At 45.8% G+C, this 15673-nt stretch overlaps 5 protein-coding genes across 5 annotated transcripts; 1 reads left to right on the top strand and 4 right to left on the bottom strand.

Annotated features, from left to right (window-relative positions):
- Window positions 1–2362: 2362 nt before the first annotated feature.
- Window positions 2363–2593, bottom strand: BDZ83DRAFT_581622 (uncharacterized protein; the record flags this gene model as incomplete). The annotated part of the gene is made up of 1 exon (XM_060505475.1): window positions 2363–2593. A coding segment is annotated over one exon (231 nt), but the record flags the coding sequence as incomplete, so codon positions are not given.
- A 2826-nt stretch (window positions 2594–5419) lies between these two features.
- On the bottom strand, window positions 5420–6904 carry BDZ83DRAFT_406297 (NAD dependent epimerase/dehydratase). The gene is made up of 2 exons (XM_060502881.1): window positions 6742–6904; window positions 5420–6661 (listed from the first exon to the last, which is right to left on the bottom strand). Exon 2 carries the CDS (start codon window positions 6639–6641, stop codon window positions 5586–5588), a length of 1056 nt encoding a protein of 351 aa, XP_060363163.1. The 5' UTR covers window positions 6642–6661; window positions 6742–6904; the 3' UTR covers window positions 5420–5585.
- Window positions 6905–7236: 332 nt separating this feature from the next.
- Window positions 7237–9021, bottom strand: BDZ83DRAFT_782456 (uncharacterized protein; the record flags this gene model as incomplete). Its single annotated transcript, XM_060515562.1, is given in 4 exon segments — window positions 7237–7337; window positions 7350–7860; window positions 7918–8556; window positions 8629–9021. 4 exon segments carry the CDS (start codon window positions 8755–8757, stop codon window positions 7237–7239), a joined length of 1380 nt encoding a protein of 459 aa, XP_060363162.1. The 5' UTR covers window positions 8758–9021.
- Window positions 9022–10341: 1320 nt separating this feature from the next.
- BDZ83DRAFT_406276 (uncharacterized protein) lies at window positions 10342–12760 on the top strand. Its single transcript, XM_060502879.1, has 2 exons — window positions 10342–10753; window positions 10854–12760. Exons 1-2 carry the CDS (start codon window positions 10670–10672, stop codon window positions 12552–12554), a joined length of 1785 nt encoding a protein of 594 aa, XP_060363161.1. The 5' UTR covers window positions 10342–10669; the 3' UTR covers window positions 12555–12760.
- A 502-nt stretch (window positions 12761–13262) lies between these two features.
- On the bottom strand, window positions 13263–15198 carry BDZ83DRAFT_753867 (carotenoid ester lipase; the record flags this gene model as incomplete). Its single annotated transcript, XM_060514409.1, has 3 exons — window positions 13263–14041; window positions 14104–14967; window positions 15036–15198. The coding sequence occupies 3 exons, from the start codon at window positions 15196–15198 to the stop codon at window positions 13263–13265; spliced, it is 1806 nt and encodes a 601-aa protein (XP_060363160.1).
- Between the last annotated feature and the right edge of the window lie 475 nt (window positions 15199–15673).

The following is a 15673-nucleotide window of genomic DNA, read 5'->3' as shown; positions in this document are numbered from 1 at the left end:
TTTTGAGTATTTAGTTATGCCCTTTGGACTTATTAACGTACCGGCAACCTTTTAGATAATAGTTAACTACGTATTTAGGGAGTACGTCGATATTTTTATTATTATTTATATTGATGATGTTCTTATCTTCTCTCCCGACCTCGAAATATATAAAAAGTATATTTATATAGTGTTTTAGAAGCTATAAGACGCTAAACTATACGCTGAGCCCTCTAAATACGAATTCTATATATAGAAAGTAGACTTCTTTAGATATACTATTATACTAGGATAAATTATATATAAGTATTAAAAGTAGAAGTAGTTAGGGACTAGCCTATATTATAGAACGTTAAGGACGTATAAGGATTTTTAGGATTCGTTAACTTCTATTAACGATTTTTTAAAAACTATGCTAATATTATTAGCCTTTTAATAATTTAATATAGAAAAATAACCTATTCGTTTAGGATCCTAAGTTAAAAAGTATTTATTAAAGTTAAGAATATAGTTATTTCCGAACTAGTTATTATAATCTAGACCCCCGAAAACCTTTTAAAGTCGAGACCGATGCTTTAAACTTCGCTATAAGAGCGGTTCTAGATAACGAGACGAATAAAGGAAACTTTACCTATATTACTTTTATTTTAAAGTATTTTACGGAGTAGAATTAAATTAGCAAATCTATAATAAAGAATTAATAGCTATTATGAAGTATTTGAGAATGGAAGCTATAGTTGTCCGGAACTAAGTACGAAGTTATAGTTTATATAGACTATAAGAACTTTATAAACTTTACGATAAATAAGAACTTAAATAAACGATAAGTTAGATAGAGCGAATTCCTATCTGAGTATAATTTCCGAATTATCTATTGGAAAGGTTTAGAAAATAGTAGAGCGGATGCTCTTAGTAGAAGACCTGATTATAAAGTTACGGTCCCGAAGAAATATAAGTTATTTTTAAATAAGAAAAAGACGGTAGCTTTATATTAATTACGAAGCTTTTTATAATAGCTAAAAGGATTAATACTAGCCCGACTAGAAGAATGACCCCTGAACTTATTATAGAAATTTATAGTGCGCCTATATATGGTTATTAAGGAGTTATTAAAATATAGAAACGGATCCGATAGTATTATAATAAAACTATTATACGCGCTAAAATTATAGAAGTAATTAAGGACTGTGCGATTTATAAAAAAAGTAAGAATAGCCCGTATAAGCCTTATAGCGAGCTGTAACTATTATTATTATTAACGGAAGTATAGTAATTAATTTTATAGGACTTTATTGTTAAACTATTAAAGTTTAAAGAACTATTTACGAATGTATGGTATGATAGTATTTTGGTTATAGTCGACTGACTTACTAAGTTCGCTTATTTTATACTTTATAAAGAAGTTAGTAGTGCGGAGGAGTTAGTATATACGTTCTTTAAGGTCGTTATTATTAATTACGGTACGCCGAAGGAAATAGTGTTTAATAGAGGCTCTTTGTTTATTTTAAAGTTTTAGAGATCCTTAATCTCGTAATTTAGTATAGATTATAAACTGTTAACTTTTTTTATCTGTAAACCGATGGGTAGATAGAAAAAATTAACTAGATTCTCGAAATATACTTCCGTTATTATATAAACTACGATTAGAATAACTAGGTAGTATTGTTGTTAATAGCCTAATTTGTATATAATAGTGTAGTTAGCGAAAGTATAAGAGAATCCCTGTTTTACTTTAATTACGGATTCTAGTTAATAGTATATAGAGAAATACGATAAGGACTATAGGCTGTAAAAGTAGTAGTAGACGTTATAAAACTTAGAGAACTTTAAAGGAAAGTATCTCTGGACTTTGAATTTATATATTAATGTATAAAGAAAAACGCGGATAGATTAAGGATTAGAGGATTAACTTTAAAAGAGGGGGATAGTGCCTATCTCCTTTACTATAATATTAAAATAAAACGACTAAGCGATAAGTTAAATTATAAAAAACTTAGACCTTTCGAAATTATTTAGAAAGTCTTACCCGTTAATTATGAACTAAGACTTCTGGATATAATGAAGTGTTATTTAGTTTTTTATGTTTTACTTTTTGAACTAGTGCTTAAGGGTTTATATATAGAAGATTATATTATCGTGGAACTTAACGAACTAGAGTACGAAGTTGAACGAATTATTGATTATAGGGTTAGGAACGAAATACGAGAATTCCTGATTAAATGGAGAAATTATAGATACAAAGAAAATATATAGGAGCCCGTTACGAACCTTTAGAACTTTTAATAGTTTTTAAAGGAATATTAAAGTTAAAATTAAAACTAGAATTCCTAGCTATTATAGAATCTTAGTTAATTACGCCGAAGGTACTGCTAGATTGAGCTTCCTATATTATAACGGATTCTTTAAAAGAAACTACCTCTTTAGAAGGACTAGGGATGGCCCTCCCCTTTTTGAAAACTATCCTTTTCGCTTTTTGAAGGCGATTTAATTTTGATAAAGATTTATTTATTTTAGCCTGCGCCCGACGTAAGGCCTCTGCCCGCTGATGGAGAAGAAGTTTTTCTGCTTCCTCTTTATGTTCTAAACGATTAGCCTCGGTTAGAAGACGATTTATTATTTATATATTAGTAAAAATAGGAAAACCTATAATAATAGTAGGGATTTATAATTGTAGATTGTGCTGACCGACGTATTGTAAGAGCGACTATGACGAGTGTATTTATAGTACTTTGACTTCCTTTTAAGTATTTTGTATTTCTAATTAACCGAGCGATAGTATAAGTATAGTATAGCGATTTCGAAACTACGCTCTTTTATTTTAAGAGCTAGTTTAAGACGACGATGAGTTAAGGAATTAGCGGATATTTTAGTAATATTTTTAAATAAGATTGAAACGGACCGATAAAGGAACCTATCGATTTATTTATAGGTTTATGGGACTAGACCTTTAGAAGGGAGACCTAATATTACGACTTAACGTATATAACTAAAACTAGGGCCCGCCCCGCAGGCCCGCGGCGGCTACGGCGTATTATATATATATTGGACAGAATAGATATATTATTTAAAGGAACGGAAGAACTATAGAATAAGTTATGTATAGATAAGAAGGTAATTAGGCGATAAGGTAATTATAGTAATTACTCTGAGTGAGCGCTTACTAGGATCTACTTAGTAATTATTAATAAATAGAATACGCGTAGGATAAAGGATATGTTTAGGAACGAGATTTATATATAGTATAGACTTGAGCCGGGCTTAAGGATAGACTTCTTATAGCTTTTTTAGTAATTAACTTAGTATTAGATTTTACGATCGCTTTTAGCTATCTTTACTAAGAACCCCTTTTAATAAGACTACGATTAATTACCGAAGCCTTATTTACTTTACGACTTATAAATATAGTTTTAGGGAAGTTATTTACGACTACGATACTGTTTACTTAGCTTTCGTAGCCTTAACTTCTATTAATATATTCACTACGACTAGCTGGCCGTAACACGGGGGGAGGAAGTTATTTATTTAGAAGCGGATATAGTCCTTATATTTTTTAATATTATTATCTATTTAGTAGATAATACCGTAAAGCTTAGCGATTTTTTATTAAAATTATAGTTAAGAGTGCACTTCTTAATAATAAAAAACGATAATATATTTATAAAGGGGGGAACGCTACTTACGATCGCCTCGGTAAAAGCTTAGGTTATCGGCTATAAAATAATTAGTATATCGATATAAAGCTTTAGCTAAACGGTTATTAAAATAGTATATATACTAGCTACTACTTCTTATAAAATAAGACTACTATTTTATAGTTAATATATTAGAGGGCTACCAAAATAGGGTATATACTAAATATCCGTCCTCGGGAGCCTCGCCTTAAGCTTCTTAGGACTAAGTATACGTTAAATAGGTCTTTATAAACGAAAAAAACTATATTTATTATACGGGGGTACTTTTACTTCTCGGCGTTCTCTTTTTTTTATCTTTTTTTTATTTCTTAGCGCCTTTTTATTAATAGAGGAGCGCGAGCTTATACTTTTTAAAATTTAAATAATATTAAATATAAATACTTAAAAAAATAGTATATAATATACCCTTTTTAAAAATAGGTTATCTATATTTTTATTTTTATTATCGTCCTCCTTTTTTTAAACTCCTCTCGCTCTCGGACTCCGAAATAGGGGAGGTAAAAGTTTATTATTAAAGCTTTTATAACTACCTATATTTTTATTATAACCTACGTTTTTATTACCGAGGAGAGCCTCGAACTCTTTAAAGTTTTTAATATTTTTAGTAATAGCTTTAACGTCTTTTTAATTAAAGAGGGAGAGCTTAGTAATAGGGCCTTAGTATATAAAAAGGATAGGTCGGCGGGGGTAGAGAAAGGACTTAACTATAAGGGCCTCGTCGCTATCGTTATTTAACTAAATTTTTAATAAACTATATAATATATATATAGGATATATTATAAAAATTATATAAAACTTATTAATAACTGTGGATATATTGAATATTTATATCTAGAATAAAATTAATAAAGGATTCGACGGCACTAGCGTGCGCGCGCAGTAAATAAAAGTATATATAACGACTATAAAAAGTTAAAAAGAAGAAAAAAAATAATAGTAAAGCAAAGCTACGAAATTTTGAATATATATACAAGGTAAATAGGTAGCCTCGCCCTCATTAATTTATATACCGGAAGTAATAGATTACGTACTATTCCTAGTTAGGATTCTATTTACTTTAAATAAAGGGGATATTAATAATAAACGCGCTCTAAAAGACGTATATCTTTTACGTTTATTTTTCTTTTATTTATACTCGACTAAATCGGGCCTTTATAAGGCTATTCGGAGGTCCTATCTTGGGTATAATAGCTCCTTTATAATAGTAATTAGGGGGTATATTACGTAATAAAGATAGGGACTATAATTTATAAAGTACCTATTACGTACTATATTATGTATATTTTATTTATATCCTATATATAGACCTTTCTCTTTTATCTATTTCTATTTTAATAGGTTAGGCCATTTTACTATACTCCGTATACCCATTGCTGTGTGCCATAACTCGTGACACAATAATACCAATAGCATCATCGACATATCTGCCTGGCAATAGTACGCAACCGAATCACCACAATTCAATCCTCAAACGACCAAACCATACACAATGCAGTTCCAGACGCTCTTTGTTGCCGTTGCCGCCCTCATGGCCGCGAACGGTGTAGCCGCCAACAGCTGCTCAGTCTGGAATGGCAAGTCATGCCCTGCCAACCAACCTCACACCTGCGGCGACGGATGTTGCTGCGAAGTGGCTGTCGTCGGTTGCACATGCTAGATGGAGGAGGTAAGAATTTTACTTGCGCCATATCATCATCGCTTGGAAGCTTTCGGCTGATAAACACAACTCAGGACTGAGAAGAGATTCTGCTGGCTTAGGTTCAATTCCTGGCTTCAAAAAGGCGTCTCTACATAAAAGGAGACTGAGAGACCGCTAAAGTTATGAAAACCAGGGCAGCTCATGCCTCTTCTTCGAAAGTTTTCTCTTTGTATGAAAATCTGTCCTATGGTCCAGCAAGGAACCAAAATAAACACTTAGAAATACCTCTCATAAGCCTTGGCCGCATCCAAAATCATCTGATCGAACGTGATCCAACCCTGTCCAGTCGCCTTTGAAGCCTTTGACGCATCGACCCTCCGTGACTCAGGTGGCTCGCCGTAATCTTCCAAATACCCCTTCCCTGGCTCTCCCTCCTGGATAATATCCCTCCTCTCAGGATACGCCTTCCTCAACAGGTCGCAATACGCCTGAATGTTGGCAAAGTTACCATTCCCGCCAGCAATGAAGCGCTGCCCATCAGCCACGTCCGGTCTATCGGCAGCAAACACAATAAGACGCCCGACATCACGAGCGTCAACGTGCGTCCCATTCCCAGGTCCTACAGGCGGCACCTCCTCGCCGCTCATGACGCGATACGCAATAATGGCGGTATCGCTCAGCCTCTTAGGGTCCTCGGGGAGAATGAGCGGAGGGCCGGCGACCCACACGGGATTGACGGCTGTCATGCTGAAGTTGATCCTGTCCTTGTTCTTCTCCTTGAAGTCCCAGAAAGCACGCTCTCCCTTGACCTTACTGGCGCCGTAAATTTGGTGGCCCGTCGCTTCGGAGCCCGCCTTCTCAAGGATCTCCTCCGCCTCATCGTTCCAGTCCGCTTCCGAGACGACGCGCCCCTGGAACTTAGGACTCGAGCCGCGGATGGCCACAATGGACGACATGTACACAAAGGATTTCAACCCGGTCTCCTTTATCGCCGATTCGAGGATGCCGAGCGTGCCCTGCACGGCAGTCCCCAGGACCTCCTCGACGTTTGTGTTGATGAAGCTGACGGGTGTCGCGAGGTGGGCCACGGAGGTGACGCCTTTGAGTGCTTCGTCAAAGGCGCCTGGGACGGTGATGTCCGGGACGATGGCCGCGGACAGCTGACCCGATGCAACTTGTGAGGGGAGGGCGGCGGTGAGCTCGTCTGCGGAGCGCTGGGTTCTGACGGCGGCGCGGACGGAGTAGCCGGCTAGAAGATAGGCTTCGACTGTCCGGGCTCCGATGAAGCCGTTTGCGCCTGTGACTAGGGCCAGACCTTTTGTTGACGACATTATTGGATTTTGGTTGAGATCTGTTGCAAAGAAGGGGACTCAGTAGATGTGCGCGAGAATGGGCAGCTCTCAAGAGAGTCGCTGTAGTCTAAGTGAGGACTTTACTTATATTACTGGGTCGCAGGCCGTCGTTGAAGTTGTTTAAGTTGAAAAGGATATATGAAGTTGGTTGAATGAGACATGTGAGGTCTTGGCCCGGCTTTAAACGCTAACTACGACACAATGGACCAATGGTCTTATCGCCAGTTTATCCCCGTGTCTTTGTCAGACATTCGTCCACAGATAGAGTAATGACGCTTTTGTTCCTAGCGTGCAGCGAGGCGCTTTCGGTCCCGGTCAGATTTTGGTGCGGTGCGCATCCATAAACCGGCACCGTGCTTTGGACGAGGTGAGATGATGAGTAAATGCGACATTCATTTCTTGTTACATGATTTTGAATGGTGCTAGTGTCATCTCACAGACTATTTGAAGTTCTTATATTGCTCAAGTATCGCTATCATGTATTTTGCTATTTGAAGTGCCTTCCCAAAAACTGAACCTGTCTATCTGAACCGTTTCTTTGGAAACTAAGGTAAAAGAAAATGTGTCTCCCAAATTATTTGTCAAGTCCTCCAGCCTCACGGACGGCAGACTGCGCATTGTTGGCATGAGATCCAGTCTCAATCATCTTGGCCACCTCCGCATCATCATGCGGCGCTCTCAGCTTACCGATAGTGGTGAAATCAGACCTCGGTCGCTTTACAATAATACCCTCTCTCGCCTCACCCAACGCGCCACCAACACCAGCCTGACCCGTCCTCAGCGCAGCAAGCGACTTGTGGCGCTCCGAGAGGAGCTCGTCCTCGGCCTCCCAGCTGAGCGAGAGCAGCGCGTTCTCCTTGGGCCGGACGGCCGGGTGGGTGAAGAGGGAGAGCACGCAAGGCCGCTCGCCACTGGTCTCGGTGTTGCGGCCAGTGCCGTGCCAGATGCGGCCCTCGAAGATCATGGCGGTGCCGGCGGGCGCCTCGCAGGCAATTGTGCCCTCGCTGGTGAAGACGTTGCGGGGGCGGACGTTCTTGTTGTGCGAGCCGGGGAAGATGCGGGTGCCGCCGTTCTTTTCGGTGAAGTCGCACAGGAGCCAGGAGATGTTGAGGGCGCAGGGCTTGTTGCGGCCGTGACCCATGATGCCTTGGTCCCAGTGGAGGACCTGGGGCATGCCGCCGGGACGGGCGATGTTGATCTATTGTCATGGTGTTAGTCTTTTGTCCCTCTTCGTTAGATGGGAAATAGTGCTTACGTTATAGGACCACAAAAGGGGGTTGTCACAGCCGAGGTACCACGGCACGACCTCATCGATCAAGGGGTGGTTCAGCAGGTCGAGGAACTCCTCTCCCTTGTTGAAGATATTCCAGATGCGCTGGTTGGGCTTCTTTGGGCCGCCATCGAACGTCGCCACGCCAGCATTACGCTCGCCGGCAGCCTGCTCTTGGGCGCCCTTCTTGAGAATGGCGACTTGCTCGGGGGTGAGTGCGTTCTTCATCAGACCATACCCCCATTTCCTCAAGTCACGCTTCACCTGCTCGATATCCTCCGTCGGCTTGGGTAGCTCGTCAAGGTTGAGCTCGTCCTTTGTCGTCGGGGCATCCGTGGGGTTCGGGGTGATGAGGTCTGCGAAGCGGATGGCCAGGGGGTAGTCTCCCTTGGTGGGGACGGCCGACATGAACACGGCGGTCTGCGGGTCATCGCGGCCCTCGGCCAGGTCCTCGAAGCGTTCCGGGCGCCATGTGAGCTCAAAGGCGGGCTCGGCGCCGTCGGTGGGAGCCAAGTCGAGGAGCTTCACTGGGCTAGAGCGGGCGTCGATGTAGACGGGATCGGGGTCCGTGAAGTCGCCTTCGGCAAAGGTGATCTTTGCCAGTACGTTGAGCTCTTGGAAAGCCTAAACCCCAGTCATTTCTATGTTAGTAAAGGGGGTTCCTCCGATGGGTCGACCTCTTCGTGGGGTTATTACCTGTAGCTTATCGGCAAGGATCAGCCGCGCGAGGTTGCTCTGTGCTGTAAAGCGCTGGGCCTTATTTCCGTAGCTGACGGAGCTGAAGTCAAGGGCCCCAAGGGGCTTGGAGGGTGCTGGCATAGACATCTTGTTGTTTGAATTAGACGCTGAATGAATGCTCGAGGATAGTAGTTGATTGAAAAATGAGGTTGGTGAAGAGCACCATGTCTCTTATTACGGATGGGAAACTCCAAATAGTTATACGTTCAGACTTCGCGATGCTGCTAGGATAAGAGTACTCGCTTCATGTCTGGGCATGTCGCCTCGCAACTCTAATCGAGTTGTTGTTGAAGCAACGCCACACGTGAATGAAGCGTTACGGACTACAGCATCGTAGACTTTGGCCGATGCCGTGCTCGCGTAACTGCGCCGGGCCCGGGTTGTGAACAGAGTTGCAACGTTTCTCAATGTCCCTCAGTTTCTCGGTCTCGGTCTCGCTCTCAGTTGTTTTACATGATTAAGATTGGGCTTGACGTCGCACTCCCCCACAAAAACCCTGGGGTCGCGGAACTCAATTGTAACCAGCGCTTGCAAGCCAGTGCAGTAATTACTAATAAGAGACTCAGGATTACTCCGTACATTTAAAGACGGGCTGTGTAGGCGCTACTAAAAGGCATCACGTCGTATGGCCCTGCGCCGGTAGATAATCAACGTAACCCCTTGCTAGCGTCAAGTATTTAGGATAGGTGACTTTATAAACCTTCGTACGGGATGCGCTGATTAGCCCCTTGGCTGCCACGCTGCCTAATCGTAGTCGTTGCTTATTTATATTGTTGCTGCTGACAGTTTGTACCCATACCTCGCTCTCGCACTCTATCGTCGGCCGGGAAGCATATTAAAGCTTGGTACCACAGTAGCTAGGAGCTTGGCTCACCTCGCCTCGTCCCTGCGCCCCCTTATCCCCTCGTCGCTAGATCGCAGAAACTTAAGTCCGCGAGACGATGCGGCGGGCGGCGGCATATGAAGCACCGATCCGCGATGTGGCGTTCTTGGCTTCGGGCAGTAACGGTTCCCAGGCCGTCCGGGGTGGATTCCGGGGCATACCGTACATGGGAGCTTTTCGCCGAGTGAGTCGCTCGGCGGGTCCAGTTGGTGGGTATCGCAATTCATCAGTGGACCGTGCCTCCACGATTCTTGTCGCAGTTGTTGTTCAAATCGATGGCAATCTTAGCTGCTTGTTTCTTTCGATCTTGTCTCATAGCTGGGTGTACCTGTTGTACGTTCATCTCGAAGAAGTCCTTCTAGATCAGAGCACTTAGCATATTTTTTCCTCCATTCTTCGTCGATGAAGGTTTGAGTACGAAGTCTTGCTAATATGCTGGCAGGTCGTGTAAGTTCCAGTGTGACGTATGAACAAAATTGGTGCTACATTTGGTATTGAGATGTCCAAAAAGATCCGTTTCTTAGTTCATCGAGTTTAACCACCGCCACATAAGAGTCACCTCGGAAGTGCCCCATAAGAACGAATCCTTAAGCAGTGGCTAGGGAGATGAAAGGTAGGGGAATCTTCCACTTCTCCATGCAAACCACGTACTTTACTTAGTTAGTCACTAAGTAGCCAACTCGCTCTCGTGACTCGTCCTCGCTCTCGCGTCCCCTGTCCTCAGCCACACATAGAGCTTATTACGACCCCCATAGCCACTAGCTCCTAATCAATGATCTTGCACAATGTCCGCACATTGGCCGCGATCCGCGGCCTCGCCTTCGCCTTCGTGTTAGCACTCGGGTGGTCGTCATAACTTCAATCTAATGAGGCGCATCAAAAATTTGAATCGGTCGTTCGGCATCGAAAAATGCCTAGCTTGCACAAAAACATGGCTCATGACCTGACTAGCAGGCGGGTAAGAACTTGTCCGCAGATGGCAACGAGAATATCGACAGGACTATATTTGGTTCATCTCCCAGCTCTTTGATATCACACTCCTCATCTGGGACTAAAACCTTCTTGAAGTTTGTTTATCATTGCAGCTCTTGGCACCCTGCACGGCAGATATCCAAAATGTTACGAAACAACTTGATACGGGCGCTTTCTGCACTTAACTTTGCATTTGGTGCCATCGCTACAAATAGTTCATGCAAGTGTGTAAGTTTATGGCCCCCGCCAAGACGAATCGATCCAACATCCCAACTATTCGCCTCAGATGGACTGACACACGGCCGCTTGTGACGGCGTCTTGCAACAGGCACCTAATGACGCTTGCTGGCCATCTACAAGTGACTGGCAGCAGTTCAATGCTACTCTCTCGGGGAAGCTCATCGCGACCAAGCCGGTCGCTATTTCTTGTTACCCAGGTCCTGATTATGATGCAACATTGTGTGCCAAGGTCATGGTGGACTGGTACAAGGGAGAATGGATGTCATCACATCCCGTTGGCCTGGACTATCCCCTGAATATCACATGTCCTCCCGTCCAGCCTGCATCGAACTCGACCGCCGCAGGAGGCTCTTGTACTATCGGCACGAATCCCGTATACGCTGTCAACGTGACGGAGACCGACGACATCGTCGCTGCCCTCAAGTTCGCAGAGGAGAAGAACCTGAGAGTTGTGATCAAGAGCACCGGACACGATGTTCTCGGCCGCAGCGACGGCTTTGGCGGCTTGGAGATTTGGCTTCGCTACTTCCGCAACGGCATCGCCCCGCAAACCTCTTTCCAGTCCTCCACCGGCTGCACAGCGTCAATGTGGACCGGCAGCGCCATGAAGCTTGCCGGCGCGTACATGTGGGGTGAGAGCTACGCGGCCGCAAAGGAGAACAACGTCGTCGCCGTGGGCGGAGGCAGCTCGACCGTCTGCAGCACGGGGGGTTGGATGCAGGGCGGCGGCCACGGCCCGGCCAGCCATACTTTCGGTCTCGGCGCTGACCAGGTGCTTGAGGCTGAGCTGATCCTTGCCAACGGCACTGCTGTCACGGTCAACGCTTGCCAGCACCAGGATCTGTACTATGCCATCCGTGGCGGAGGTCCCAGCTCCTACGGTGTTGTTGTGTCAACGACGGTCAAGACGTACCCGCAGGTCACCGTGGCCGTTCAGAACCTCCAGTTCGCGGCCCCTACCGGAACCTCCAAAACTGCTTTCCTGGATGCGCTTGCAACTCTCTACAGCTCGATCCCGGAATTGGTGGAGGCTGGTTTCGCCGGCTACAGTCACTGGCAGGTTGACGGCCAGTCTGCTTCCTTCAACAACTACACCACGGCATATTCTCACGCCATCTACGTATTCAACAAGACCGCCGAGGAGGCAGAGGCCGCGGGCAAGAGCCTTCTCGACAAGATTTACAAGTTTAACGATACCCTCTTTGTGAATTCAAGCTATGTAACTTATGGCGACTACTGGACCTTCTTCGAGGAGGTTAGCGCCGATAACAACCCCGTCGGCCTCATGGCCGCCTCCGGATCTCGTCTCCTCGACACGGACGCCGTCAGCAACTTCACAAACGTCCGTGGTCTGGTTGAGACCCTCGCCGGAAAGACGGGTGAATACGTCACAAATGTCATCTCCATCGTCTCTGGCGGCCAAGTTTGGGCCGACGCAGCTCAGGAATATTCCGCCGTTCTTCCCGCCTGGCGTACGGCTGTATTGCACCAATCTGTCGCGCGTATTCTCAGCCCCGGCGTCAGCGATGCTCGCTTCAAGGAGGTTCATGACGACGTCACCTTCAATAAGATTGGCGCCATGAAGACCTTGGCTCCGAACATGGGATCGTACATGAACGAGGGTGATGCTTTTGATCCTGACTGGAAGGTGGATTACTATGGCGCCAACTACAACAGGCTTCAGTGTATCAAGGAGTACTACGACCCTGGTGAGCTCTTTTACTGCCCGACTTGTGTGGGAAGCGATAAGTGGCAAGAAGACTCCATTGGACGTTTGTGCCGCGCTTAGTCACATGGGCTCTCTGACACTGAGACTCACTTACTTCAGTGTGCCTTTGGTGAACAACTCAAACTGTGTGTTCGAAGAGACCTAAAACTTTTAATTCTGAATCATAGACTTTCAATAAGACTTTACCTTGGCACTCCTTATCTGATGGCTACATGCAAATGCAGCCTGACTTCTAAGTGGAATTTGCGATTAGTTGAAATTCCATGAGCGAAATGCTATAACCGGCTTTGAGCCGGGTTGGAAAGGGAGTAAACTGACATACGAACACTTTAAATCTTGAAAAGCACCCTCGAGCTATTGTTGTGCCCCTGATTATTTATCATTTAAACCAGAAAGTGCAATATTCCGTGCATTGAGTGTAAGTCTATTCCTGGCCTAATAACTATGCTTTTTGGTATGCAGGTGGTGGTATGAACGTGACAAGTTTGAATGTAACAAGTGAAAGACAAATTTCGATCGTTAGATCACGATAACATGCCCATCATCTGATCGCGAGATGGAAGATAGCTCTCTGGCGAAATTATGGTATATATTAAATACTAAATGCACGTGGATCCTATTCTTGACCGTCTAGATATCTCTGAGGCCAGGACAGGTGAGCTCATAATAGCTTTGTAGTAGCTTCGTATATACTTGACCAGTTGATATATATGTTGCAAGCGAAGTTCAGAGACATCTCTACAGCATATCTACTTAGATCAACAGATCTCAAAGCAAAAAAGAGTCAGGATGGTCGTTGATGTACTGCATAGCCTCAACGCGCCAGTCGTCCCTAGTGACATCAGGCCCGCTTTCCTTGAAGTTGTACGTCTCCAAGCCCTCCTCAGAGTACCTCGGCCACTCAGCAAAGTCCAGACCATGATTGTTCGGGTCCAGCGTGCGAATGAAGGAGATGGCAGTAGCCTGGTAAGCCTGTGTATTCTTGCTCAACGCGTATGGCAGACCGGCAAACATATAGAACCACACGTCGAAAGCATGGAATGATCCCAGCACAGGCAGGTGCGTCAACACGCCGAGGTCCGGCAGCAGGCCTGCCGACGGGATGCTCACGTCGGTGACATAGTTCCATACAGTCTGTTCCGAGACGTTGTAATGTGCCAGAAGGTTGCGTCGTTGCGCCTGGAAGCTGAAGTCACCTACCACGGCAGCCAAGCGCTTGAAGTTGGGCGTGACGGCGTTGAGGATACCTGTACCAAAGGGGGAGCCTTTGGTGATGTCGGCGGGATAGAGCTTCATGAGACCAGCCATGTCCGCGTCGGAGGCCTTAGGCCACCAGATTGTTTGGAAGTAGTTGGCAAAGTCCTCGTCCGAGAGAGTCTCGAGTTGGGCGAGGAGGGAGAATAGGGTGCCCTCGTCGCGCATGTCTCCAGTGATCAGTGGCACCGAGGCCATCTTGCCGGCTGCGGCGAGGCGGTGAGGAGAGTCCTTGAGATGCTTCCCATCGGGACGGAGGGTCCATGTCGAAGCAAGGGAACGAGGCCCGAGGACTGGTTAGAAGCATCTTATTAGCACAATATCTAGACACGACTTATAGTGAGAGTGAACTTACGCATTCCCTCTTCGTTGACGGAGGCCATGATATCGTCAAAGTCGGCAACCTTCAGACAAGCAATTTTATCCGATGTACCTGCACATCCAGTCCTTTCGACCATATTATCGAAGAAAGGCTGGGCTCGCTCAGCACTCTCAACCATGACCGGGCCACCAGACAAAGCCATGGCACCGCGGAACAAGTCAGTAGCGCCCTCGCCCTCATCCCAGAGCAGATGCGCAACGACGGACCAGCTACCAGCCGACTCACCCATGATGACGACCTGGTCAGGGTCGCCGCCAAAGTCAGCAATGTGCTCCTGCACCCACTGCATTGCGACTCGCTGGTCCTCGAGACCGAGGTTGAGGAGCCCTGCCTCCTCCATCTCCCGCGACGCAGAGAAGCCAAAGGCATTGAGGCGGTAATTTGCCGAGACCCCGATGATAGGCTGGCCCAGGTCGACAGAGGTCCGGACAAGGCCGCCGACGTTATAGTTGAGCAGCTCGCCGCGGATCACGTCCGTCTCGCTGGTGTCGGTGAAGGGGCTGCCGACCTCATAGCCGCCGCCGTGGATCCAAATCACCACTGGGAGCTTGTCGCCCTTAGTGGTGCCCACAGGTGTCTGGACGTTGATGAGGAGGCAGTCCTCGCTGCGGGTTCGGCCGATGAGGTTGAAGACTGTATCGGCGAGGGCGCCTACGACGGGCCCGATTTGCGTGCCTAGCTCGCCCAGGACCAGACTGCTATTTGAGTCAGTGGTCAGGATCGAAGCCGTTGTCTTTTGCGGACAGATTGGGCCGTAGTCGCTGGCGTCGAAGTCACCTAGCTGCCCGGTGTAGAGCTGCGAGTGCTCGAAGCGGCCGGCCGACGCGAAGGGAATGCCTTGGACGAGTTAGCAATGTCACTCGGGGTGAATCTCTTGGTGTTTCTCTTGAATCATGGCAGCGTACCCAAGAATTCCTGGATGTTCCCGTTTACACGCCCCGTTACATTGGCGTAGCTGATCTCGACCTTGGGCTTCAAGGTTTCACGAGATGTGATGGGCTTCGCAGCGACCAGGGCGGAGTGGGATGCCGCAAGGAGGGCCGTGAGCCCAAGCCATTTGGACGACATAATAGATGGAATGAGTGACAGATGTGATCAAGGAATGTAGGTCGGAGTTGAGTATGCTCAACTCGTCAGTTGGATATCCGATAATACAGAAACTGAACAAAATCAATGCATTGCAGAGAGCAAAAGAATGAAGCTGGTTCCTGCATGATGCTCACGAACCCTTGAAATCAAGCGGCATGATAGATGTATTCAATGAACTCAATCTACTCCTCCATCTTGTCACGAACACACCGAACATTCCGGACCCTCACTGCTCGATTGCGATCATCCTGAGAAGTGCCAAAGAAGTCTGGAACGTACGGAACTTGCTCCGTTCTGTTACTTCTTTAAACCCCAATTGAGCATAGAGCCAGGGCCGTCAGACTATGGACATGCTTTCAACTAGTCATGGCTAACGCTCAAGAAGAAATTCTCGTTGACGATCAACGTTGCTCCATACATGTACCCTTGATGGAGTTGAGTATGCGGACTGGGG

The sequence above is a fragment of the Colletotrichum acutatum genome (assembly GCF_030867785.1).
Source record: "Colletotrichum acutatum strain CBS 112980 chromosome Unknown BDZ83scaffold_70, whole genome shotgun sequence".
Classification (NCBI taxonomy): domain Eukaryota; kingdom Fungi; phylum Ascomycota; class Sordariomycetes; order Glomerellales; family Glomerellaceae; genus Colletotrichum; species Colletotrichum acutatum.
The sequence above is the reverse complement of the archived record's forward strand: the minus strand, read 5'-3'. Positions and strand labels throughout refer to the sequence as shown.